Source organism: Hemitrygon akajei, chromosome 12, assembly GCF_048418815.1.
Source record: "Hemitrygon akajei chromosome 12, sHemAka1.3, whole genome shotgun sequence".
NCBI lineage: Eukaryota > Metazoa > Chordata > Chondrichthyes > Myliobatiformes > Dasyatidae > Hemitrygon > Hemitrygon akajei.
In genome coordinates, this window is record NC_133135.1 from 45,094,876 (window position 1) to 45,122,559 (window position 27,684).

At 40.0% G+C, this 27,684-nt stretch overlaps 1 protein-coding gene across 1 annotated transcript in view; it reads left to right on the plus strand.

Moving 5' to 3' along the window:
* Nucleotides 1–17,863, plus strand: part of ttc39a (tetratricopeptide repeat domain 39A) — a 76,372-nt gene extending 58,509 nt beyond the window's left edge. Inside the window, exons 14-18 of the mRNA XM_073063014.1 lie at nucleotides 1,326–1,446; nucleotides 3,534–3,645; nucleotides 7,616–7,730; nucleotides 8,969–9,085; nucleotides 15,811–17,863. Coding sequence (XP_072919115.1) covers nucleotides 1,326–1,446; nucleotides 3,534–3,645; nucleotides 7,616–7,730; nucleotides 8,969–9,085; nucleotides 15,811–15,928 — 583 coding nt within the window. The 3' untranslated portion in view covers nucleotides 15,929–17,863. The remainder of the gene's footprint in view (nucleotides 1–1,325; nucleotides 1,447–3,533; nucleotides 3,646–7,615; nucleotides 7,731–8,968; nucleotides 9,086–15,810) is intronic.
* The last annotated feature ends 9,821 nt before the right edge of the window (nucleotides 17,864–27,684 follow it).

Here is a 27,684-nt window from a genome sequence, read left to right on the forward strand (position 1 = left end):
AAAAGATTGCCCTTATCCATTCAGTTGTAATTAAGAATCTATGGATAAATACTCGGAAAGGAAATCACATCCAAATTTGGAGTACGTGGGAGCTCTGTTTTGTTGATATTTTCTTTTTCTCCCTAATCTCCGCTGACTCCTTCCTTGGGTATATGCAATTTTTATGTTATTTGGCCATTCTTTGCAGCTGAGCAAGATATTCAACTGTATAGGGTGTCTGACAAATCTGCATAAAATAAATGAATGAAACCATCTTTCCAGTAGGGTATATTGCACAATGGTCATGCATTTCAGAATTGAAATAATGTCTTTTCCCTGCCTCCTTATATTGTTGGGTGCAATTCGGAATTTTTTTGGGGGAACATCTATAGCAAGTTATAAAATGAAATGTTTGCAGTAATCTTGGGGATTATCAACTCTAGAACTGTTTCAGGAAGATTTGATTGTGCTTCCTTGATTATTGTGATATTGTCACATTTGAAGGGGCACGTGATGTGCAAAGTTGAACCTGGAAGATCAGAAGTTGTTATCTGCTTCTCCAAAAGGGGCAATCTTTATAGGTACAATCAACACACTGATAACTTCATCTATTTACATAATTCTCAACTACATTTTGCAGACAAAAACACAATTTGTTCTTTCTGAAGTAGTCAGTTATAAGTGGAATCTATATTCAGAGAGTAATATTTGAATCACTTGCAGGAGTAGTTGTTGGCATGAAGAGTGATTGAGGCAGAGACCAGTTTTGAGAGATGACACAACACTAGCATTCAAGGAAGCTGTAGATGAAGTGCAGTGAACCTACTGCAGTTGTATGTGAAAGATTGCTGCAGTCCTCGTATGCCCGCTCAGTCTCCATTTCAGTAATTCCCAGATGTTATGAAGAGCTGCCTCAACAGGGTGCTAGTGTACATTGTAATGTTTCTGAATAATGAAAATTCCTTACCATCCTTGCTCAGTGGCTGAAAAGCACAGATATCAAATGCTGTTATGCAGACACAAGATACGGCAGTTGCTGGAATCTGGAGCAAACTATCTACTGGAGAAACTCGAATTTCGAGCAGTATTGTGGGGGAGAGGTGGAGGGGTGAAATGGCAATGCTTCAGGTTGAAGTCCAGCAAAGGCCAAATCCAGAATCTCTTTGACCAAAAATGTTGACATTTCCATCCCTTTCACCTGCCTCCATAGATGCTGATCAGCCTGCTGGGTTCCTCCAGCAGACTGTCAAACACTAATATGTTTTTACAAAACTGATGTTGAGCATTTATGTTTGCTCCATGGTTGAAATGATTGAACATATTAGTCACAACTATTTTGTCTGCAGGGAAGTGCCAAATATGAAACAGAAAATTGCTGGAAAGTCTCTGCCGACAGAAAAGTTTGCAATCAGGAAAGCACGTCGCTATCTTTCACAGAATCCTGTAAAACTCACAGTGCCTCCCTTGGTAAGTAACAACACAAATTATATCAGTGCTCTGCTGTTTCACAAAAGTTGCCAGTCTAAATGCTATTTATTCTTTGGCCTTTTTGGTGATGAGGATCCGGTAAAATGTAATTTTATGGATGAAGTTGTTCTTTGTCAATATAAACATACTGCAACTAATTTTCTTGCTTTGGATGATCCGATCACACCAAAAGATAGCAAGTTTGATAATGTGTATGGCTTTTGCATGTGAACCATTCATTCCTCTTCAGATTATGGAGTTTAACATAAACTTGGAACAATACCGGGTAGGAACAGGTCCTCTGCACTAAGCATGTTGCTAATGTAACTAATTCCATCTTACTTCATGTGGTCTGTCTGGTCCAGTCCCTGTCTGTCCAGACATGTCTAAATGCCTCTTTGACCACCTCTTCCGACAATGCAGTGGCCAAGAATTGGCATCACTTCTGCTTCTTGGGCGTGATGTACGTAGAACCAGACAGTCAAAAGTTCCATTTTGTATAAATGGGCAAAGGGGACGTGCTATAATTCAATCCGGTGCTGCTTAAAATACAAGTACCATGTACTTGAACTTTGAAGCCATGTTCTCTGGAAGCTGCATTATTAGTTCAAACCATTATGTTAGTAATGCAACGATTGCTCAACAAACCAGGCACCTACCACTGCTTGTGTTTAGATAAAAAAAACAAAAAAAAAAACTTGCTCCACACATCTATTTTAAAATTTCTCCCTCTAAGCTTAAACCTGTGCCCCCTAGTATTTGACTTTCCCACTCTCAGAAAAAGACTACTGAACCTTATCAACACATCTCATAATTCTAGGTACTTTTATCACATCACTCCTTAGCTTCTGCTTGTAGATAATACACTCTAGTCCAGGCAACATCCTGGAGAACCTCTTCTGTATGGTCTCCAAAGCCTCCACATCTTTCCAAGAGTATGGAGACCATAGGTGCACACGATACTCCAAATGTGGCATAACTATCCAGTTGCATCTTGAGTTGCCAATTCTTGTAGGCAGTGCCCTGACCAATGAGACAAGCACATCATAGACTTCTTTACTACTGTTCACGTGTACTGCTGCTTACAGATAGCTAAGGGCTTGCACCCCAAGATCCTTCTATACACCAAAGTTCCTAGGGCCCTGCCATTTTCTCTAAACCTCCCTCTTGAATTTGACCTCACAAAATATACAATTTGTTCATACTTGTTCTCATTGAATCCACTTCCTCTCTCCAAAATTTCAATTGATCTAGATCCTTTGACACCATTCCTCACCATTCACAACTTCTTGTGTCATCTTCAAACTTGCTAATCAGACCATCTACATTTTCATCCACATTTTTATATGTAATCACAAACAAGAGGTTCAAGCACTAATCCTTGCTAAACACCACTAGTCACAGACTTCCAGTCAGAGAAACACTGCTATCTCTATCTTCTATGACCAAAACAATGTTGTATCCAACTTGCCAAATCACCATGGTTCCCATGCAACCTAGTCTTCTGGACCAGTCCACTAAGATGGAGCTTGTCAAATGCTTTACTGAAGTCTGTATAGCCAACATCCATTTTACTACTCTCTTCGGTCATTTTTGTCACTTCCTGAAAAAAAATCAGTCATATTTGTGAGACAGGACCCCATTTGCACCGTTATGCTGACTTTTCCTAATAAGTCTATGCTTTTCTGAATGTGAGTAAATACTGCCCTGAAGAATCCTCAGTAATTTACCTGCCACTGATGTAATGCCCAATAGTCTATAATTTCCTGGATTATCCCTATTGCCCTTCTTAAACAATTGTACAACTATGATTACTCTCCAGTTTTCTGGGACCTGCCTTTGGCTAAGTAGGATGGCAAGATCTCTGTCAAGGCCCCACCAATCTTCTCCTTTGACTCCCTCAGTGTCTTGGAATAGATTCTGTGAGGTTCTGGGAACATCTACTTAATATTTTTCAAGACATCTAACACCACCACCTTCTTTGGGGAAATATCACTTAATTTAACTGGAAATGAGACTTCAGATTTGTAACCGTAATGAATTGCCACATAATAGAAGAGATATAATTTAATCCATTCCTCTTTCAGGAAATGATGTACATTTGGAATGGCTATACAGTAATTGGTAAACATCAAGATCTGACAGAAGGCATGCTTGAGACACTTAACAGTGCTGAGAGGAGACTTGACAGTGTGCCAGGTATGTTCATTCTTGAGGAATTCACATAAAATGAAGTATTTGATAACATGGAGAAAGGATCAGAAGCTATAAGGCAGTGCTGTGCCTGCAGGTTTTAAATAGACCATCAGTTTAATAAAATGTTTCTGAATCTTGTGTTTCTCCTACTGGTTTTGATAATGTTGAGAATTCTGATCTCTGGGCATTCAGCTTTGTAAAATGAGCTTAAAATTTCCTGACTGGCGTGTGATGTTTTTGACTCTCACTGCTCTGTTGTGCAATAGTTAAATTATTACCGTAGTTCACAGGTTTGGACTAATCTAGGCCTCATATGGAGCCAGTGATCATTAATGGAGAATGTGTGGAGCAGGTTAAGACCTACAAGTATCTGGGAGTACAGTTAGACGAGAAGCTAGACTGGACTGCCAACACAGATGCCTTGTGCAGGAAGGCACAGAGTCGACTGTACTTCCTAAGAAGGTTGGCGTCATTCAATGTCTGTAGTGAGATGCTGAAGATGTTCTATAGGTCAGTTGTGGAGAGCGCCCTCTTCTTTGTGGTGGCGTGTTGGGGAGGAAGCATTAAGAAGAGGGACGCCTCACGCCTTAATAAGCTGGTAAGGAAGGCGGGCTCTGTCGTGGGCAAAGTACTGGAGAGTTTAACATCAGTAGCTGAGCGAAGGGCGCTGAGTAGGCTACGGTCAATTATGGATAACTCTGAACATCCTCTACATAGCACCATCCAGAGACAGAGAAGCAGTTTCAGCGACAGGTTACTATCGATGCAATGCTCCTCAGACAGGATGAAGAGGTCAATACTCCCCAATGCCATTAGGCTTTACAATTCTACCGCCAGGACTTAAGAACTTTTTAAAAGCTATTATTAATGCTTTTTGAGATAGTGATTTAGATGCATATCATATTTTTTACTGAGTTAAGTATTGTATGTAAATAGTTTTGCTACAACAAGTGTATGGGACATTGGAAAAAAGTTGAATTTCCCCATGGGGATGAATAAAGTATCTATCTATCTATCTATCTATCTATCTAATAATGCAACTTCCAGAGAATATGGCTTTGAAGTTCAAGTGCGTGGTGCTTGTATTTTAAGCAGCATAGGGTTGAATTATATTATGTCCTTAATGCCCTTTTAAATAAAATAGAACTTTGGACTGAAGGAGTAGAGGTGATGCCAGTTCTTAGCTAATGCCCGATTAATACTTCCCTAATAAAAGTCATTCATGTGTGTGCAGATACCATCCAATAAACCAAACATAGGAAATTGGGTTTGATCAGTAGGACGAAGCCCTACATGTGTGCTGTTTAAAGTAGTCATCAGTTTTTTGAATGTCAGTTAGAGCAGACCTTGTGAACATGGTGCTGCAGTGCTTCTGGACATTCAGAAGTAATTTGGAAGTACAGCCTTTCTTTTGGCTAAAAGCACAGTGGTCTTTGATTGTGATCTCCTTGTCCTCAAGCTGGAGAGAGCAGCCACGACCAAGAAATCTCCCACATATTCATTTCTTAAATTATACGTAATTTTTTCAAATGGAATACAACTATGTATTTCATTATTCCAACGATCCATAGTTAAATTTAAATCAGATTTCCAAGTAACTGCAATAACTTTTTTGGCTACTGCCAAAGCAATTTTTATAAATTTTTTCTGATACTTATTCAATTTAAATTTCGTTATTGTCCCTTCAATGTCTCCTAATAAAAATAGCAATGGACTATGTGGAAGTTGTACTCCAATAATTTGTTCCAATACAAATCTTAAATTAATCCAAAATGGTTGAATTTTAGAACAAGACCAAGTAGAATGTAAAAAAAGTACCAATTTCTTGTTTACATCGAAAACATTGGTCAGACATATTTGAATTTAATCTATTTATTTTCTGTGGTGTTATATATAATTGATGTAAAAAATTATATTGTATTAATCTAAGTCGAACATTTATTGTATTTCTCATACGATAATATCACATATGAGATATTTTTGAAAATTTGGTCACCATACTTACGAAAGATAGGATTAGATACATAGGTCCTTTGAAGATAAAATTATAGTAATTGGGGAAAGTGAAAATAAATATCAAAATTATTTTGAACTCCATGGAACATGTGGGGATCCTCCGATATCCAGGCAATCTTTCTTTTCTTTTCTTTATTTCTTTCTTTTTTTTTCTTTAGATAAGGATCAAGGGGGGAGGGTTAAGGGGAGGGGGGAGGGTTAATATCACTTCTACCATTTCATTATTACATTTATTCTTGTAATTTCTAAATTCAATAAATAAATAATATTTTAAAAAAAGAAATCTCCCACAAAGCAGGCCTAAGGTAAGGAAAAGGCTGTAGGGGTTACCTGTGCCCCAGAGGTTTGAGAGCTACAGTCCTTTCCTCTGATGAGCAATGGTCTTTCCTCAGTTAATAATGACTGAGAGTTGTGACCATCTGTGAACAGAGTTCCAACCCTGTACAATTCTATGGAGGTGAATATAAATCTCACCCTGAACCTATCACCTCTGGATTCCAAGCATTAACGGGTGAAATACATTACATGTCCCCAGCTGTAGCTAACCACTGTATGTGAAACACTGTGGATGTTTGCTGAACAGAGAGGAGAATGCCTCTTCTTCTCTGCTAGAGATCTGCAGGTACCATGACTACATGGATTTGCCAAGACTGAACTTTGCGTAAGTTCAGAGTAATGGGTTGCATTCATGACACCTGTTTCCATCTTAACCCAAGCTCTTTATTGATTGTAAAGCTGTTATTCCCTAGAATTACTGATAGTATGCAGCTGTCATCAAAACTTCTTTATGCATTGAAAGGACTCTCATGGCTTGCTCATACTTGAGTCTCTGCTGAATTCACCATTTTTCGGGTGACAGAAGTAGAGTTGGTTTTGAGAGATGAGCTTGGATCCTGACTTTAGGCTCTGGTTACAGTAGAAGGCTATGGTGAACATTGTAGTAACCATCCTTGGAGATCCTCAAGATGGGAGTTTATTGGGAAGAGAAGTTGCTTACAGGCAATAACAAAACCAGAGGTTCCATCTTGCCACTTCAACTGTGAAGATATAAAACATTCAGATAATTGCCATGGAATATCATATCCATTTTCTACCCCCTAAAATGGAGATGAGATTCCATGGCAGTTATCTGAATGAATGCAGTAAGTTTATTGTAGAATTTGTTGGATTACACTGTGTAATTGATATTTTTCTTGAAGTTTAACTAATGCTTGTCTGTATTTCTGTATAGTTACCTGTGTACCTGTAATTGTTCAGTGTGTTTTATAGAGGTTGTAGTTTTTTCACACAATTTATTACAGGTGCAGTATCACATTAATTGCTTGGGGGTTCTCATATTGGCTAATTCAAGCAACACAATTTGAATGAAATTTATTGCTAATTAACAAACTGGTATAAGAAGAGCAGAGTATCTTGTCTTTTCCTCTTTCTCTTTCCTGCCTTCGCCTTCTCTTGCTACTAGGCTCTGCTTTTGCTATTTCCTTTCCAATCCCTTTGTTCTCTTAGCACTTAATAAACAATCGTAAGCAACAAGTTTTATGCTTCATTCTTGACTTCTGAAGAACCTCGGATCAAAAACATCAGCATCCAGCATATTCCAGGCAGCATTAATCCCCCAGCAAATGACAGCACTAAGGAATGTCATATTATCTGGTACTTTATCTCATCAGAATATTTGTGAGTCCTTGTGCAATGATTGGACTCCACACTCTCCTATTATCACTGCAGTTCATTTTTGACATTCTGAGAATATGATGCAAGCTAAATAGAATTCTTTAGAATACAGTGTTCTTTAGTGCACACAGGCAAACTAATATTTTATAGATAACAGCCTATATTCAACCAATCTAACTTGCTTTTGATCATGATTACATTTTTCAGTTTAAAAAAAAAAGTTCAATCAAGATGAAATACATTTGTGTCTTTTTTTGATCCTTTTCCGGCCTTTTAATTTCAGTAAATGAGTATCTTATGGATGATAAGTGCCTGGTGAAGCTGCTTAAAGGTCTTTGTCTGAAACACTTAGACAAACTCTCGGAAGCAGAAGAGTACTTCAGCTGGATTCATACAAAGTAAGTAGAATTAACTGAAAATCTAGTATCACTTGAAAACATGTTTCTCCAACCTTTGACAGACTTTGTAAAGGAATTGTTACCTTTAAAAATTCCCTTACCAAGGAAAGGAATTCAGTTATAAATAGGAAGTAGGAGCTGGAACAAATCACTTAGACCCCCTAGTTTATTAAACCTTTAAACAAAACCCTGGTTTCATATCTCTACCCATAACAGTACAATATTATTTGCCAGGTTCCAGAAAATGTTGTGCTAAGAACAATGTGAAAATGCAGCCATGGAAAGCTGATACATCATGGTGTATAAGAGTTGCAACATCACGTACAAAATACTGGTTAGTCCACACCTGGCGCATTGTGCACAATTCTAGACAGCACACTACACAAAGTATGCAGAAGAGATTCACCAGGTTGGTGCCTAGATTGAAAGCTTTGGATACGAGGAGAGATTGAACAGGCTGGAATTGATTCCAATAGAGCACTGTAGGCTCAGCCTCTAATGCTTCATCATTAGGTTGAGGGGGATAGACTGCAAGACTCTTTCCCAAGATAGGGAAACCCAAAACCAGCGGGCAAAGGTTTAAGATGAGAGTATAGAAATTTCAAGGAGATCTGGAGGGCAAGTTTACATAGAGGATAGAACAAGCTGCCAGATGCAGTGGTGGAGATAGAAACAATTACACTATTTTGGAAGCATATGAACAATTACTTAGATCAGAGAGGAGTGGAGGGATACAGCCAGACTGCAGGCAAGTGGGATTAGTGTAGATGGGCATCACAATAAACATGGATCAGTCGGGTGGAAATGCCTCTGTGTTGTACAGCTCTCTGACTGTTGTCTTCTATTGTATATAAAGCCAAGGATTGATGACACTGCAAGTTCCTTCATCAAAATTTACACTCATTTTGAAAACATCTGTGTAGTAGAACCTTTGTAGACAAATCGGAAGATTGTAAATTTCAGTTCCATTATATAAAAACTTTGTCCTATAAATGGCTGATAAAATTTAAACAGCACTTCCTGGAAAGCAACAGTAGAAAGGAAAGAGTTAATTTCTATACACACTACAAACTGACAGTGATGACTCAGAGTGACGCCTATTCTGATCAGCCCAAAGGAAAATGGTTCTGAACTTGGAAAAGAATGAATTGTGAGGACTATTGCAGCTTATGTCTTATTTTAACCTAACGTTACTTTTTTAAACCAATCAGTCATTTACCTGCTGTTCACTGTTTCAGCCAGCACACGATCAAGTATGACCATTACCTGATTCCAAATGCCTTACTGGAACATGGTCTTCTTTGCATGCAAGAAGGCAGGAATGATGAGGCAATCAAATTTCTGGAAAGTGCAAAGTAAGAATCTAAATATTATTTTATAACATGGAAGTAAAATTCAAGTTATTCGATATCCAGAAAATGTAATTGAAATATATGTACGTATTTGTATGTGAATCCTTGGGCTAGGTAGCAGAGAAATATCTGAATACTCTTGTACAACCTATCATACATAGAACAAATCAGTACACTGCCATGAGGTTGTCATACGCTTGTTGTGTGATCTCGAGTTCTCATTGTATAAAGACATAGAGCCTGTACCACCAGACAGATTAAAATTAAAGACAGCAGAAGCTAATAAACAAAAGATACTGGAAGCACTCAGTAAGTCAGGCTGCTTCTGGGGGGGTGGGGGGGGGGGAATGAAAAAACATGCCCAAGACACTTTGGTCACAACTGAGAAAGAGTGAAAACCAAGTTTTCGTTTGCAGAGAGGAGTAGAACAAAAAGTATATAGGATGAGGCCACATAGCAGTTAGAAGCATGTATGTGTCTTCATATGTATTTAGTGTAGCTGACAGCAGGGTTGTGGGCCGTGCCCAACAAACCTAGTTATACTAATAGAGAAAGAAAAGTGGTAATCACAGAAAAATGACTGGCAGAAACGGCTGCTTCTGATACCGGAGCTTTGGAAGCTGAAATGCATCTTGACCCTTTGCAACCTTCCAGACTCTCTGTTGAATTCTCCAACTCTACATAACTTAATAACAGTCCTGATGCAGAATGAGTTAACAGAATTGAGCATCAGCAAAGAAAAGGCAAGGCAGATCTTTTGAAACACCTCCAGAGAGCATCAGAAATTTTTCATGGCATTACTCTTTGATATCCTATCTTTATGAGTAAAATTCAGATAATTTCTGCTAGGGTAATCTTGTTCTAAGTACATGTTGTGAGACTGCATCTGAATAATGTACACGTCTGATCTTGCAGTAGGATGAGTACAGTGAAACCTCAACAGATTGACCATGGAGTTGAGGCAGGTTGGGTCAATTAATGTAGGAATGCTGTTTCCTCCATCTGGAACCAAGGCTCACTGCCTTAAAATAAAGGTTGGCCATTGAGGATAGAAGTAAATTTCTTTGCCCAGGGAATGATTTTTGAAATTCTTTACCTAAGGGAATTTTTTGATGTTAGATCACCATGTATATTCAAAACTAATGTACCTGTTCAGTGTTGACTTTGTATTGAACCTAGCTTTATATGCTGCACTTTCTTCTTAAAGTTACATTGATGCTTTACTAAGAAGCTGCCCATAGAATGGTATTTGAATGATCTTTAGAAGAAAGCAATATTAAAAGTCAATACATAAAAATTAGGCATTTAAAAGCCATTGTCAATCCAGAATGGTAGGTAAAACTTGTTAATTTTTTAAAAATATTGTTCTCAACTAATCTCTAGTTAGATTGTGCCACAGTAAAGAGACTGTTAGCAATTACATTAAAAGTAGAAACTTTTTAATGTGTACCACTTGGGCATCTGAACCGCATACTTAAGCTCCCTCTTTTTATTGACTTTCATGTTAATTTTTAGGCTGGGTGCCTTTCAGCATACTGTTTATAAAACCAGTACAAAACATGAGTTTTTTGGGGGTTCTAACATTTAACTGTCATTCGCTCTCCTGCACTCCTGTGCTTTGGCGGATGTTTGTGAAGAAAAAGAATTTCAGGATGTATATTGTATACATTTCTGAGTTTAAGTGAACCTATTGAAACATGGCAGAAAATAGTGTGGTGAATAGTTTGCACTTAAAATTCGAGAATTTGAAGTGCGTACACTAATATTGAAAAAATTGCTTTAATTAAAACAATGTAAACACATGGAAAATCAAACCACATTTAATAGTCAGAGCAATGCAACACAGCACAGGTCCTTCAGCTGAACAAATCCGTAACAGCAACATACACCCCACTCAACTAGTCCCAATTTCCTGTGTTCGGCCTTGTTCTCCATGTATCTATCCAAATGTTTCTTAAATAATAGTATTATACCTGCCTTAACCACATCCTCTGGCAGCTCATTCCGTATACTTGCCACCCTCTACATGAAAAAGTTTCCTTTCCTAGATGCCTTTTAAATCTTTCCCCTCTCACATTAAACCTCACCCTGTAGTTTTGGACACCCTACCCTGGGGAGGAAACCTTACCTATGCCTCAATTTTAAGCACTCCTAAAAGATAGCCCTTCATTCTCCAATGTTCCAAGGAAAGAAAGACCAACCTCTCCACACAACTCCTGCCTTCTGGTCTTGACAGCATCCTTGTAAATTTTCTCTGCACTCCTAAGTTAACCATGTCAATCCCATAAAACTGTACACACTACTCACCAACAACTTACAGAACTGCACCATAATGCCCCAGCTTCCATACTCAATGCCCTTGACAGATCAAGAAAATAGTCTAAACCTTTGTTCCTTCTAGCAAAGTACATGACCATACACTTCCCTACATTGATTCATCTGCCACTACTTTGTCCATTCTCTTAATGGGAGTCCTTCTGCGGCCTCTCTGCTTCCTCAGCACTACCTGTCTCTCCACCTATGTGTGTATCTGTTGTCCACAAGCTTGGCCTCAAAGCCATCAATTTCAAATCATTGACATGCATATAACAAGAAAAGAAGCAGTCCCAACACTGACCCTTGTGGAACACCACTAGTCAAGGGCAGTCAATCAGAAACACCTTTTATTCCCACTCTTTGCCTCCTGCCAATCAGCCATGCGAGTATCCCTCCAGTAATACCATGGCTCTTATCTTTTATAGGCAGCCTCCTATGCTCTCCTTTGTCTGTCCTGCCTGTTATTTTCTCAAGGAATTACAATAGATTTATCAGGCAAGATTTTCCCTTTAGGAAACCATGCTGACATTGACCAATTTTATCATGTGCCTCCAAGTACAATTAAATCTCATCCTTAATAATAGACTCCAACATCTTCCCAACCACTGAAATCGGGCTAGCTGACCTGTAATTCCTTTTCTTCTGTCTCTCTCCCTTCCTAAACTGTGGAATGACATTTGCAATAATTCAGTCCTCCGGAACCGCTCCAAACTCCCGTAATTCTTGAGAGATCATTACTAATGCCTCCATAATCTCTTCAGCTATCTTTTTCAAAACCCTGGAGTGTAGTCCATTTGGTCCAGGTGAGCAATCTACCTTCAGACTGTTCAGTTTCCCAAGCACTCTTCTCATTAGTGATAGCAACTACCCTCACTTCTGCCCCATGACACTCTCGAATTTCTAGCATACTACTAGTGTCTTCCACAATGAAGACTGATGCAAAATTACTTAAAGTTCATCCACCATTTCTTTATCCATCAGTACTACCCTTCCAGCATCATTTTCCAGCAATCCAATATCCACTCTCACCTCTTTTGCTCTTAACATCTGAAAAAACTTCTTGTATCCTCTTTTATATCATTGGCTAGCTTACCTTCATATTTTCTCTCCTTATGGGTTTGATTTTTAAAAGCTTCCCAATCATCTAACCTCCCACTAATTTTTGCTATATTATACGCTCTCTTGCTTGTCTGCTGTCTTTGACTTCCCTTGTCAGCCACAGTTGTCTCATCCTTCCTTTAGAATACTACTTCGGGATGTACTTGGATCTGAATTGCTCCCAGAAACTCCAGCCACTGCTGTTCTGCCATCATCCCTGCAAGTTGCCCCTCCTAATCAACTTCGGTCATCTCTTCTCTTGTACCTCTGTAATTCCCTTTACTCCACTGTAATATGAAACATCTGACTTCAGCTACTCCCTCTCAAACTGCATGATGAATTCTATTTTATTATGATTTCTGCCTCCTAAGAGTACCTTTACCCTAAGCTTCCTAATCAAATCTGGGTCAATCCACAACACCCATTCCAGAATTGCCTTTCCCCTGGTGGGCTCAGGTAAAAACTATTCTGAAGAGCCATTTCATAAGCATTCTACAACTTCCCTGTCTTGGAATCCAGAACCAACCTAATTTTCCCAATCAACCAACATATTGAAATCCCCAGGACTACCGTAACATTGCCCTTTTGACATGCTTTTTCTATCTCTCATTGTAATTTGTATCCCACATCCTGGCTACTGTTCAGAGGCCTGTATAACTCCAATTAGGGACTTTTTACCCTTGCATCCTCTACCCATAAGGATTCTACATCTTCCAATCCTATTTCATCTCTTCGTATGGATTTGATTTCACTTTTTGCCATTCCAGCCTTTGTTTACCTGTTTATTCTTTTAATACAAGGTGTATCCTTGGATGTTAAGATCCCAACTATGATTTTCTTTCAGCCACAACTCAGTGATAGCCGCAACGTCATACCTGGCAACCTCTAATTGTGTTAGAAGATCATCTACTTCATTCCGTATACAGCTAGCATTCAAATATAACACCTTCAGCTTTGTATTCATCACCATTTTTGATTTTGCCCGAATGTTACACTTCAACTCATCCCATTGACTGCAATTTTGCCCCATTATCACTACACACTTCCTTTACTTGTATACCAACTGCTCCTCCTCAACCCTATTGCTCCTAACTAGGGTCTTCTATGTCGATCCAGGAAACTTCCCTGGGCACATTTGATGAATTCCATCCTATCCATGCCCTTAACGCTCTAGGCGGCCCAGTCAATACCTGGAAAATTAAAATCTCCCACTAGTACCATCCTATTATTACAACTATGAGCAATTTCTCTACAGACCTGCTCCTCGTGTTCCTGCTGACTGTTGGGGTGTTTATTATACAGTTCCACAAGAATGCCATTTCTAAACACTGCGGTTACATCTTGCTTTATCAAAAATGCAACACCCCTCCTCACTCCTTGTGTGACAGAGATACAGGTTTCTGTATTCTGGAATATTGAGCTACCAGTCCTGCCCTTCTCTCGGCTACGTTTCTGTAATCGTTATAACATCCCAATCCTTGGAGCCAATTTATGCTTCTACAGTAGGTTTGTCTGCCTTGTCTGTTAAGCTTTGTGCATTAAAATAAATGCAGTTTAACTGAGAATTCCTTTACTCTGCCCCTGGCTATCCTAATTACTAAACTTGCTCATATGATGTACTGCTTTAGCCCACCCCCTGCCAATTTAGTTTAAACCTTCCCATGTAGTAGTAGCATATTTCCCAACACGGATATTGGTGATATTGGTCTTTTTCATGTTCAAGTGTGTCCCTTTTGTCCAGGTTTGCCCTGTGCTAGAAGAGATCCCAGTGGTTGCAGAATCTGAATCTCTGCCTTCTGCATCACCCCCTCAGCCGTGAATTCATCTGACCTGTCTTTCGATTTCTGACCTCAATAGCACACGGCACCAGTCGCAACCCAGAGATCACCGCTCGCCTGGTTATGCTTCTTAACTTCTTACCTAACTCCCCGTACTCATTCTATAGGATCTCATCACTTGTTCTGCCATGATGTTTGTACCAATGTGTACAACAACCTCTGGCTGTTTACACTCCCCCTCGAGATATTCCGCACTCTTCACCCTGGGATCATCTTAGTGTCTCTTCTGTGGATACAGGCTCTTCTGTCTGTCCACTCTCTATCGAGTCTCCTCTCACTATGGTCCTGTCTGACTGCCCCCTTCCCCTCTGAGCCGGTCCCAGTGCCAGAGACCCAGCTACTGCTGCTAGCCCCTGAATGAACATCCCACTCAACAGTACCCATAGTGGCACACCTGTTAGGGAGGAGAATGACAACAGGGGAACTCTACACTGTCTGTTTACTCCACTTACTTTTCCTGGTGGTCACCCATCTATCTGAAGGTATGACCCCTTCACTGAAATCTCAGCTATGATCTTGAGTGCATTAAAATCCAGCTCTATTTCCTCGACCTGGTTTGTCAAGAGCTGCAGCTGGATGCACTTCCTGTAGATATAGTTAATCAAGGAGACCGTGACTTCCGGCTTCATGTGGGAGGAGTACTCCACTGCCTTGACTACCTTCCTGCTTACACTGAGTCAAGTGCTAATGATGAACTGGAAACTAAATGCCTGGTTTTTTTTTTGGTTCTCACCTGCTCTTCCTCACCGAACCAAAGCCTCCATTCTCCACTCTTACTCTGGTCCACTGCAACAATGACTGTTTCACTTATTCCTACTTTCCTTTTGTTGGTTAAGGTTCCCTCCAATTAGCCAATCAATAAAACTTGCCTTTTTAAAAGCTCCCACTCTCACTCCTGATATGTTGACCTTTCAATAAAAGCTATTCCAATGGACAACCAGCATTTTGCTGCAGTGAAAAAATAATTTAGAACAAATATTTCCTATTGTTTGATTGAATGTAATTAGCAAAGAAATTATATGACTCAGGAAGATGATCATATAATGGTTAGGTGCTATATTTTAAGAAATAAAAAGGATGTCATTGACTCCTGGATACAGGAGAAAGCAATGGTATTAATTTTGAGTGTAAGGAATTGGTTGTGAATGAAGGCTGAGGAGCAGAAGCTGTTTTCTTCAGAAGAGACTTTGAGATAATTAGAGGTTTTCGTGAGTGTTCACATCCACAGATCACTTTATTGTATCATTTGCAGGGGAAGACCTTCACAATGAAATGATTCTGCATTACTAAAGTTATAAGCTATATTACAAGCCAAAAGACATTGCTATGACTTGAGCACAGGATGTTATGCAATATATAGGTCTCTATTTTGTCACAGTATTTGTTCTACTGTGTAATTGTAGTTATTTAGCTAAATGCATTCAGACTATTCAAATAATCTGGAGAATTTACATCAGATTACTTTATTTTGTTTAGGCAAGATTACAACAATTACTCAATGGAGTCAAGAACACATTTTCGAATCCAAGCTGCTCTTCTCAAATTGAAATCAAACACTCAAAATGGGAAGAAATCATTGCTGCCTTCTTTATAAAAGATGCTTAAATTATCCTGGTAAAACACCTATGAAATCCATATTGGTGATTTTTCCCCCTCTCTCTGGAGAATGGTGAATTTGCGTTTACTGGTAATCTTTGTGAACTTTTTCTGTGATTGAGAACAACTTCAACTGGGTTCTCAGCAATTATGAGCACAACTGGTTTACTTGGGTTCAGGGAGTAAGTTAATGGTTTAGTAATTTATAGCAATGTTATTTCTAAATAAGTGTCCTTGTAAAAATGTAAATATATTATCTCATATGCAAATAGCTTTCAGTTATTAAAATGCATCACCGCACAACACTCATTGACCTCCAAAAGATACCCAAGAATATAAAGACGTAAACTGCTTGCATTTAAATAGAGCAAATAACACATCACTTTTCATTACCTTTTTATCAGTTGCCATGTCCAACGTGCTTATACCCTGTTTCAGCTAGTAAGGCGTCTTTAGTGAGTGGTTTGCATTTAATTAAAATCTAATTATCTGAGATGTCAGTTCATGTTGAAGATGTTTGAAAAATAGTGTGAAGAAAGTGACAAATGTGTGGACAGTGGCAACTTTTGATTTTATTGTTAAATTTTTTGCTTAGGGAAGATTTTACATGCGATGATGTCAGATGAAGAATTTATTTCAGTAAGACTAGGCTTGCTATTTCTTTTGCCAGCAGACAAATCACATTAAGAACAATACTCCCACTAAATGGTGGGGCCTACATTCAGAAAAGCTTCTACATTCAACAACTTACCATATGCACTGGGAGGTCAATAGCAATGATGAGAAAAACTGTGTAACAGTTTCATCAGGTATTTTATATTCAGACTTTCTTTTGAACTACAGGAGGTTTTTAAAAATAATAAACTCAATCTGTGGTTGTTTTGCATCATTCTGGAAATAAAAGGTGGTTATCAGAATGTTACTTTAACCCTCTATTTCCCAGTTTAAAATATTTATATGCAAACTCATTTTCAGTACTATCGTCTGACTTGCTATAGATAAACATAGATAACACCCTTCCAGAGAAATATGGAAAAACTTTCATACGTTCATCTTGAAATGCAAACTTTCCAACCTGTAATAATTATTTCTTGAAAGAGGCAAATAATTTATGGATAAACATGAAAAACTCTTAAAAGATTTTTCTCATAATCAGTTCACCCTCCCCCTTAAATACTTAATATCCTTCTATAATTGATTTAGCTGCTAACTAATGCAAAAGTTTCATTTCCAGGCAGTGGTAGCCAACTCTAGTTGAATTTAGTATTAGAGTATTGCATTATAAGACATCCAACCCAATACTCCACTTAAATTACCTTTCTTTAATTTAATTGTTATAAGAATATGAAGTATAAAATACTTGAGGAGAACAAAACTCTTTCCAGCAAGATCTTTCACCTGGCTGGAGATTTAGCTTCAAATTCTGGAAGCTCTAGGATAAGAGTTACACCATGAAATATAAATTTGAGAATCCCAAGGAGCTGTTGATTTCCATTTGATTTGGCAGCCATATTGCACATTATTCTCTTCAACACTTAAGACAAGCAAAGCATTTGTTCAGAAGTATCTTTATGTAAATTGTTCTTGCGTTCAACATCTTTGAAAGGGCAACAGAAAGACAATAATCCACGTGCTGCGAACTGAAATAATGGAAATTAAAGGTTACCAATCACTTTGCTTTTAAAACTGGCAGATTTAAATGTTCTGCACTAAATATGTATCTCTTAATTATATTTATGCACTGATTGCACATAAATATTGGAAAAGTTAAACTACAATCTGAAATGTCAATTCTTCAAGTGCGTCATGGGATTGGATCAATAGTTGTAGAATTTGTAAATGAAATATTAGTTTTGACAGTTGATTGTGTTCTGCTGGATTCAGGACAAGAAATACTGTTTCATATTGTTAAACATTAAAAAATTTAAATATTTACTTTTGTCCTTGTTTATATTTACTAAGTTAACCATAATTAATACAGTTTACATGTAAATTACTAATGCAGTAACTTGGATTTATTTAGCTTTAAAATATGAAATGTTTAGAAATGTTTCCTATGAGCAACATCTTAATATTAACTCAGCAAGGGGACGTTATAGGGAGTCACAAAAAAGCAAGACTTGAAAGTTTCTGAAGTTTCAATATGGAGAAGTCGAGAAATACAGGGAAGGAATTCAGTTACTATCCAGGGCAGATGCCAATGATGGGGCAGAGAGTGAAGGATGCAAAATCACAGAACTTAGAATAGTACAGCACAGGAACAGGCCATTCAGCCCATAGTGTATGCTGAAACAGCTAAAAAGCAAATCAAAAACATCCAAACACTAACCCCTCCCACCTACACCATGTCCATATCCCTCCATCTTCCTTACATCCATGTGCCTATCCAAACATCATTTAAAAGCCTCTGCAACACACGCAGAATGCTGGAGGAACTCAGCAGGCTGGGCAGCATCTTTGGAAAAGAGTGAACAGTCAACATTTTGGGCTAAGACATTGACTGGTTACTCTTTTCCATAGCTGGCTGGCTGAATTCCTCCAGCATTCCGTGTGTGTTACTTGGATTTCCAGCATCTGCAGATTTTTCTTGACTTAAAAAGCCTCTAATGTATTTGCCTCTACCCCCATACCAGGCAGTGCATTCCTGGCATCCGTGACTCTGAGTAAAAACCTTACCCCTCACATCCCCCTTGAACCTACCCCCTCTCTGCGTGCCCTCTGGTACCAGACATTTCAAACCTGGGAAACAGGTACTCCCTGTCTATCTATGCCTCTCATAATCTTATAAACCTCTATCAGATCTTCCCTCAGCCTCTGGTGCTGCAGAAAAAACAGCCCAAGTTTACCCAGCTTCCTATGATAGCAGAATGGAGGATGACCAGAACTGTATGCAACGTTCCAGATGTGGATGATTGGGAGTTTTATAAACGTAACCTCTTGAATTCTGAACTCAATGCCTTGACTAATAAAAGCAAGCATTCCATAAGCTTTAACCACCCTACTGACCAGTATAGCCACTCTCAAGTAGCTATGAACTTGGATCCTGAGATCTCTCTGCTCAGCAACACAGTTAATGATCTTTCCCTTAACAGTGCACTATCCCCTTGCATTTGTCCTACCAAGGTGCAACACCTCACATTTATCTGGGTGGAACTCCATCTGCCATTTCTCTGCCCACATCTGCAACTGATCAAAATGCACTGTAGTCTTTGCCAGTCTTCTTCACTAACCACAATTCCACCAATGTTAGTTTCATCCACAAACTTACTAACCCACCATCCACACTTTAATCCAAGTAATTTTTATACATCACAAAGAGCAGAGGTCCCAGCATGCATCCTTGCAGATCACCAATCATTCCAAAGCTCCAGCTTAAACTAGTCTCTTCAACAACTATCCTGTCTTCTTGTGCAAGCCAGTTCTGAATCCAAACAGCCAATTGGCTGCGGATCCCATACCTCTTGATTTTCTGGATTAGCTTCCCATGAGGGACTTTATCAAACACCTTACTAAAATCCATGTAAACAACATCCACTGTCCTACCCTCATCAATCTATCTTGTCATTTTGTCAAAAAATTTAATCAAGTTGGTAAGGCACAACCTGCCTCGCACAAAGCCATGCTGGCTCTCCCTAATTAAGCTATGGGCTTCCATATGCTCATTATCCTATCCCTAAAAATTTTCTCCAGCAATTTCCCTCTAACTGACGTAAGACTCACCAGTCTATAGTTCCCAGGATTTTCCCCATTACCTTCTTAAATAGAGGTACAACATTAGTCACTTGCTAGTCCCCCGGGACCTTGTTTGTGGCTAGAGAGGACACGAAGATGCTGGTCAAGGCCCCAACAATCTCATCTCTTGCCTCCTTCAATGATCTGAGGTAAATCACATCAGGCCCTGGGGTCTTATCCACTGTAATACTCATTAAGACTCCTCTTGACCTCTGAACACCCTAACATATTTATATGCTCAGCATTGATCACCTGGTCCTCCATGTCCTTTTCCTTGGTAAATACTGAAGCAAGGTACTTATTAAGTACCCCAATCATGTTCTCTGAATCCAAGCAAGTGTTGCACCCTTTATCCTTGTAGTTCCACCCTCTCTCTCATTATCCTCTTGTGCTTGATGTATGAATAGTATGCCTTCTGATTCACCTTGATCCTACTTGTCAAGGACTTTTCATGGCCCGTCCTGGCTTTCCTAATTCCTTTCTTTAGTTCTTTTCTGGCTCCTTTATATTCGTCAAATGCTTCATTTGATCTAAACTTCCAAAGCTTCACATACTTCTCCTTCTTGCCTAAATTCATCACCTCTCTGGAGATCAAAGGTTCCTTTATCTTCCCATCCCCATCCTTCTTTCAAACCAGAACATAGCTTTCCTGTACTCCAATCTTTAAATACCCTCTACATCTCTGATATGGACTTGCAGGAGAAAAGATGTTCCCAATTAACTTTTCTTAGTTCCTGCCTAATGCCCTTGTAATTTGCCCATCTCCAACTTAAAACCCTCCTGCAAGGGCCATACCTATCCTTATCTATAGCTGTCCTGATAGTTAAGGAATTGTGATCACTGTTCCCTAACTGCTCACCCTCTCAAAGGTTTGTCACCTGGCCAGGTTCATTACCCAACACTAGGTTCAGTAGGGCCCTCCTGTCATTGGATGGTCCACGTATTGATTTAAGAAACTTTCCAGGATACACTTAACAAATTCTAGCCCATCTAAACTCCTTGCACTGAAGTGGTCCCAGTTCATATTAAGGAAGTTGAAATCCACTATGTCAACAACCCTATTATTTTTGCACATTTCCTTAATCTGCTTACATATGTTCCTTGAAGTCCCAGTGGATATAGTGGGATCTGTAATAAAAATCCCATCAGTGTGTTTGCACTCTTCCTATTCCTGAGTTCTATACTGTAATCGATTTATTTATTATTATTTTATTTTTTTCTTCTAGATTATGTATTGCATTGAACTGCTGCTGCTAAGTTAACCAATTTCACGACACCTGCCAGTGATAATAAACCTGATTCTGAAATGGCCTCACTGTCTGAACCCTCCATCATGTCTCCCTGAGTGCAGCTGTGGTATTTTCCCTGATTAGTAGTGCAACTCCCTCCCCCCACCACTCCACTTTATTTTTAACCTCCTCCTTCATTGTTCCTAAAATTTTGAAAACCTGGTACATTAATCACCCATTCCTGCCCCCCTCTCATCCAAGTTTCAATGATGGCCACAACATCATAGTTCCATGTACTGATCCATGCTCTAAGTTCATCACCTTTTACCCATAATACTCCTTCCATTAAAATATAGACACTTCGAACTATCCGACCCATCATACCTACTATGCCTTTCACTACTTTCCCAAGCATTTATCTTCCTGCTGGAGGTCACAGAGCATAGAATTCTGAGTGTTGAAGGTGGTTAGTTATGGAATGGTGAGAAAAGAAAGCAGTTTCATTACCTGGATAAGCGAGTGAGGTCTCCGTTAGTTGAGGTCAACCATGGATGTTGCGTACTAGGTGTCTGCATGATAGACAAGCCCAGATGCAAGCTGGGGCAGTGCAATACGGAGAGCAAAAGCTGTTGTCAATGTAGCAGGCTCCTGCTCTCCATGCAGCTGATGAATCCAAAGGAACGGCAGAGACCGATACAGCAGCACAGGACTGCCTTGGGGACTCCAGCTCCAGATTTTTCCTTGGGGCTTGCTCTGAAGCTTTCTCCATGACTGGGTACAGCTGCAAGCCACTGGAGGCTTGAATTCAGAATTTTCCTTCTCCTAGGTGAGTTGCCAACCATGGCTGATGAGCCCTATCTGCCCGAAGCAACCATTTTTAAGACGCCTCTTGCCTGGCAGTAGAAATAGTTCTGCCACAAGTGAAGGCCAGGAGCTGGCTTTGTTTCCCAGAGGCTACTTGAAATACACACCATTGGTAGTATTCTAATAGGCAGTGGGAGCTTATCCTCACTATGCACTGCATTTCCCAACCATCCCTCCCACCTTACTCTGGCTATGACAACCTAAGATCTATTCTGAGTAGACAATAAGACCTAGGAGTAGAATTAGGCCGTTTGACCCAACGAGTCTGGCCTGTAATTCCAACCTCATTCCACCACATTGAAATTTGCAAATTTCACAAACAGCAGAGGTTCAAGAAAGGATCTCTGCAGAACACCACTAGTCTGACTTCCAGCATGAAGAACTCCCATCAACCACTAACTTGTCTTCCATGAGCAAGCCAATTCTGAATCCAAATGGCCAATGCACCATGGACCCACACATTTTAATGTACTGGGTGGCAAAATAGTACAACCGTGGCTGACAAGGGAAGTCAAAGCTAATGTAAAAGCAAAACAGAAGGCATACAACAAAGCAAAATTTGGTGGAAAGACAGGTTTGGGAAGCTTTTAAAAGCCCTACAGAGATCAACTAAAAGAATCATTAAGAGGGAAAAGATGATATATGAAAGCAAGCCAGCAAACATCATCAAAGTGGATAGTAAAAGCTTTTTCAAGTACGTAAAAAAAATAAAAGAGATGAGTGTGGGTGTAGGACCGCTAGAAAATGAGGCCGAAGAAATAATAATGGGGACAAGGGGATGGCTGATGAACTAAATGAGTATTTTGCATCAGTTTTCACTGTGGAAGACACTAGCAGTGTGCCAGATGTTGTAGTGTGTGAGGGAAGAGAAGTGAGTGCAGTTACTATTACAAGGGAGAATGTGTTCAAAAGCTGAAAGACTTAAATCACCTGGACCAGATGAACTGCACCCCAGGATTCTGAAAGACATTGCAGTAGAGATTGTGGAGGCGTTAGTAATGATCTTTCAAAAATCATTGGACTCTGGCATGGTGCCAGAGGACTGGTAAACTGCAAATATTACTCCATTCTTTAAGAAAGGAGGGAGGCAGCACAAAGGAAATCATAGACCAGTTAGCCTGACCTCAGTGGTTGGGAGGATGTTGGAATCAATTGTTAAGGATGAGGTTATGGAGTATTTGGTGACCCAGGACAAGATAGGACAAAGTCAGCATGATTTCCTTAAGGGAAAATCTTGCCTGATGAACTTGTTGGAATTCTTTGAAGAGATTACACGTAGGATAGATAAAGAAGACACGGTGGATGTTGTATATTTGGAATTTCAGAAGGCCTTTGATAAGGTGCCACACATGAGGCTGATTACTAAGTTAAGGATCCATGGTATTACAGAAAAGTTATTAGCATGATTAGACCACTGGCTGATTGGTAGAAGGCAGCGAGTGAGAATAAAAGGATCCTTTTCTGGTTGGCTGCCAATAACTAGTGGTATTCTCCATGGGTTGGTGTTGGGACCGCTTCTTTTTATGCTGTACATCAATGATTTAGATCAGGGGTGTCAAACTCATTTTAGGTCATGGGCCGGATTGAGCAAAATGCAGCTTCATGCGGGCCGGATCAGTCGGACGCGTGCGAACGCAGCTTTCGTTGCCTCCGTTTTTTCAGCCTGCTCTCATGTGTCTCAGTCTCTGCTATAACTACAAAGTGTTTCACTTTACAAATTCCGTTTCTTATGAAGAAGACTGCCGAGCAAGACTGCCGAATAAACACTAAAATCCCTGAAAACCTGGTACCTGAATAAACTCAGCATTAGCCATATCATACACCATAGGCGCTTTGATTACTGGGGCCAGCTTTAATAGTAATTAGATATTATCTCGCGGGCCAAAGATAATTCCACTGCGGGCCGGATTTGGCCCGCGGGCCTTGAGTTTGACATATATGATTTAGATGATGGAATTGATGGCTTTGTTGCCAAGTTTGCATATGATACAAAGATTGGTGGAGGGGCAGGGTAGTGTTGAGGAATCAGGTAGGCTGCAGAAGGACTTATGCAGATTAGGAGAATGGACAAGAGAGTGGCAAATGAAATACAATATTGGAAAATGTGTGGTCATGCATTTCGGTAGCAGAAATAAATGTGCAGGCTATTTTCAGAATAGGGAGAAAATCCAAAAATCTGAGATGCAAAGGAACTTGGGAGTCCTTGTGCAGAACACCCTGAAGGTTAATTTGCAGGTAGAGTCAATGGTGAGGAAGGCAATGCAATGTTAACATTCATTTCAAGAGGTTTAAAATACAAGAGCAGGGATGTGATGACTTTATGAGGTCTCACCTTGAGTATTGTGAACAGTTTTGGGCTCAACATCTAAGAAAAAATGTGCTGGCATTGGAGAGGGTTTATAGTTGGTTCACAAGGATGATTTGGGAAATGAAAGGATTATCATACAAGGAACGTTTTATAGCTCTGGGTCTGTACTTGCTGGGATTTAGAAAGATGAGGGAGGGATCTCATTGAAACCTTTCAGATGTTGAAAGGCCTAGACAGAGTAGATATGGAAAGGATGTTTCCCAAGATACAGGAGTCTAGAACAAGAGGGCACAACCTCAGGATAGAGAGGCATCTATTAAAACAAAGATGCGGACAGATTTCTCTAGGCAGAGGGTAGTGAATTTGTGGAATTTATTACCACATGCAACTTTGGAGGCCAGGTCATTGGGTGCATTTAAGGCAGAGCTTGATCTGTTCTTGTTTGGGCAAGGCATCAATGATGCTGCGGAGTGGAAAAAAGGATCAGCCATTATTGAATGGTGGAGCGGACTCAACAGGCCAAATGGCCTAATTCAAAGGAAAGCAACAGCGAGCACAATCCCCCTCCCCCACTGGCAAAAAAAAGCATCAGCACTGCCACCGAGCACTCCAGCATGAGCAAAGTAACAGCAAAGACACAGACTTGCAGTTACCCCAAACACTTCGCGTTTCACAGGGTATTCGACATACCACAGGTTCTCTCTCCCCCTAATAAGGGAGAAAGAGGTGTCTCCATTTTCTGCACCCATGTCTTATGGGCGTGTCTCCCATGATGAACCTTTTCAAATGCATTACTAAAATTCATGTAACATTCATCAATCACCTTTATCATTGCCTTGACTGAGTTTTTCCAAGTCAGTAAATCGTAACTTCTCTCATATGCTGACTGTCCCTAATTTGGCCATGTTTTTCCAAATGCTCATAAATCCAATCCCTAACATTCCCCTCCATTAACTTCCCTACCACTGGTGTGAGACTCATTAGTCTATTATTGCCAGGTTTATCTCCATTTCCCTTTTTGAACAATGGAACAACATTAGCTACTCATCTGTAGAGATGAGTAGAGATCTGTAGCTAGAGAGGACGTGAAGATAATGGTCAAGGTCCGGGCAATCTCTTGCCTCTCTTAATAACCTGGGATAAATCCCATCATGCCCTAGGAATTTAATCACTTTAATGTTCTTTAAGTAACCCAACAGTACCTTCACCTTTATCTCAAAATGCCTCAGCACATTCCATACCTAGCTTCTTATCCCCTCTCTTTCCCCATGGTAAATTCTGATGCAAACTAGTCATTAAGGATCTCATCCCTCTAAGATCCGTACTTAGCAACAAATGGCTTAAAACTTGAGTTGGGATCACTGTTCCCGAACTGTTCTCCTGCTGAATACCCAACGCGTGATCAAGTATGGCCCCTCCTCTCATAGGACTATCTACATGCTGATTTAAAAAACCCGTCTGGATACACCTAACAAATTCTGCACGGTCAAACCTCTTACACCCAAGAGACCCTAGTCTTACATTTCTGTTCATTGGTGTCCCAGTGGCTATTTGGGGGGGGGGGGGGTCTGTAGTAATAAACCCATCATGACTGCAGCTTCCTATTTTTGAGTTCCACTCATATAGCCTCAGTGATTGAGCCCTTAATTGTTTTGCCTCTTAATACAGCTGTGATATTGTCCCTAATTAATAGCACAACTCCCTCCCCCCCACCCTTTTATCACCTTCTCTATCTTTTCCAAAACATCAAGACCCTGGAACATTAAGCACCTATTCCTTCCTTCTTTCATCTAAGTCTTTCGAGTTGGATGCTGATGACTTGTAGTGTTCTGAAGGAGTCCGAGTTGGGACTGCTTCTTTTCATGTGAAATGCGAATGATTTGGATGACAGAATTGATGCTTTTGTGGCCATGTTTGCAGATGATATGAAGATCAGTGGAGGGTCAGGTAGTGCTGAGGAAGCAGGGAGTCTGTAGAACGACTTAGATTGGGAGAATTGTCAAAGTGGCAGCTGGAATATAATGTAGGGAACTGTATGTTGTGCACTTTGATGGAAGGAATAAACGTGTAAACTATTTTCTCAATGGTGAGAAGATTCAGAGGTGCAAAGGGACATGGGAGTCCTTGTGCAGGATTCCCTAAAGGTTAACATTTGCAGGCTGAGTTGGTGGTAAGGAAGGCAAATGAAAGGTTAGCATTCATTTTGAGAAGACTAAAATACAAAAGCAAGGATGCAATGGTAAGACTTTATAAGGCATTGGTCAGGCTGCACTTGGAGTACTGTGTCCTTTATCTAAGAAAGGATATGCTGACATTGGAGAGAGCCCAGAGGAGGATCATGAGAATGATCACAGGAATGAAAGGGTTAACATATGAGAAGCAGTTAATGGCTCTGGGCTTGTACTCACTGGTGTTTAGAAGAGTTTGGTGGCGGCGAGGGGTGGGGGTGGGAAGTCTCATTGAAACCTATTGAATATTGAAAGGTCTAGACAGAGTGGATGTGGAGGGGATGTTTCCTATTGTGGGTGATCTAGGGCACAGCTTCGGAATAGGATCTCTGTTCAGAATAAAGATGAAAAAGAATTTCTTTAGCCAGAGGCTGGTGAATTGCTGGAATTCATTGCCACAGATGACTGTGGAGACCAGGTCAATGGGTATATTTAAAACAGAGGTTATTAGGTTCTTGACTAGTAAGGATGTCAAAGGTTACAGGGAGAGGGCAACAGAATGGACTGAGAGGGATAATAAAACAGCCATGATGGAATGGCAGAGCAGACTCGAATGGAGAAATGGTCAAATTCTGCCCCTGTCTTATGTTCTAACATCATAATTCTATGTATAGATCCATGCTCCAAGTTCAACACCATCTCTCATAATTCTCCTAGCATTACAATAGGCACATTTCAGGTCATACCATCCCATTGTGTCTATTATCTTGCTCCTTCCTGTCTGTTCTTCCTAGTTATGATATCTACCTTACTCTTAAGCCTTCACTTTCTGACCTGCTACACTGTTCCCATCCCTCTGCTAAACTAGCTTAAACTCTCAAAGTTTGCTTTGCTACTTGGGAAGAAATTATTTTAGTGAGGCAAACAGAGGTAGAAACAATGGTCTTACAAGGACAGCCAAGTGTATGGATCTTGGGTGAGTGACAGAAGCAGACAAAGTGGGGCTGGGGCACTATAAAATTGAAGGCTAAGGAGAGGAGATCTGCTGATGTGGTAATGTCTCTAATGATGAAGAAATAGTGGCCTGGTGTTCATTGGTGAGTCAGGGCCCAGAGGATGGTAAGACGTGTCAGAAAGTTGGTGTTTGGCCTCTGCAAGGTAGACAGCAGTGAGCCAGATAACAATTACCCTCCCTTTGAGGCAATCTGCTTCAATGACCATCGCCCAGTAGCACTTACATCGACAGTGAAGAAGTGTTGTGAGAAGCTGTTGTTGAAATATATCAGCTCCTGTCTGAGCGGCGACTTGGATCTGCTCCAATTTGTCTACAGCAGATGCCATCTCATTGGCTCTTCACTCAGCCCTGCAACATCTAGACAGCAAACATACATACATTAGCATGCTGATTATCAATTACAGCTCAGCATTTAATACCATCATTCCCTCAGTAAAC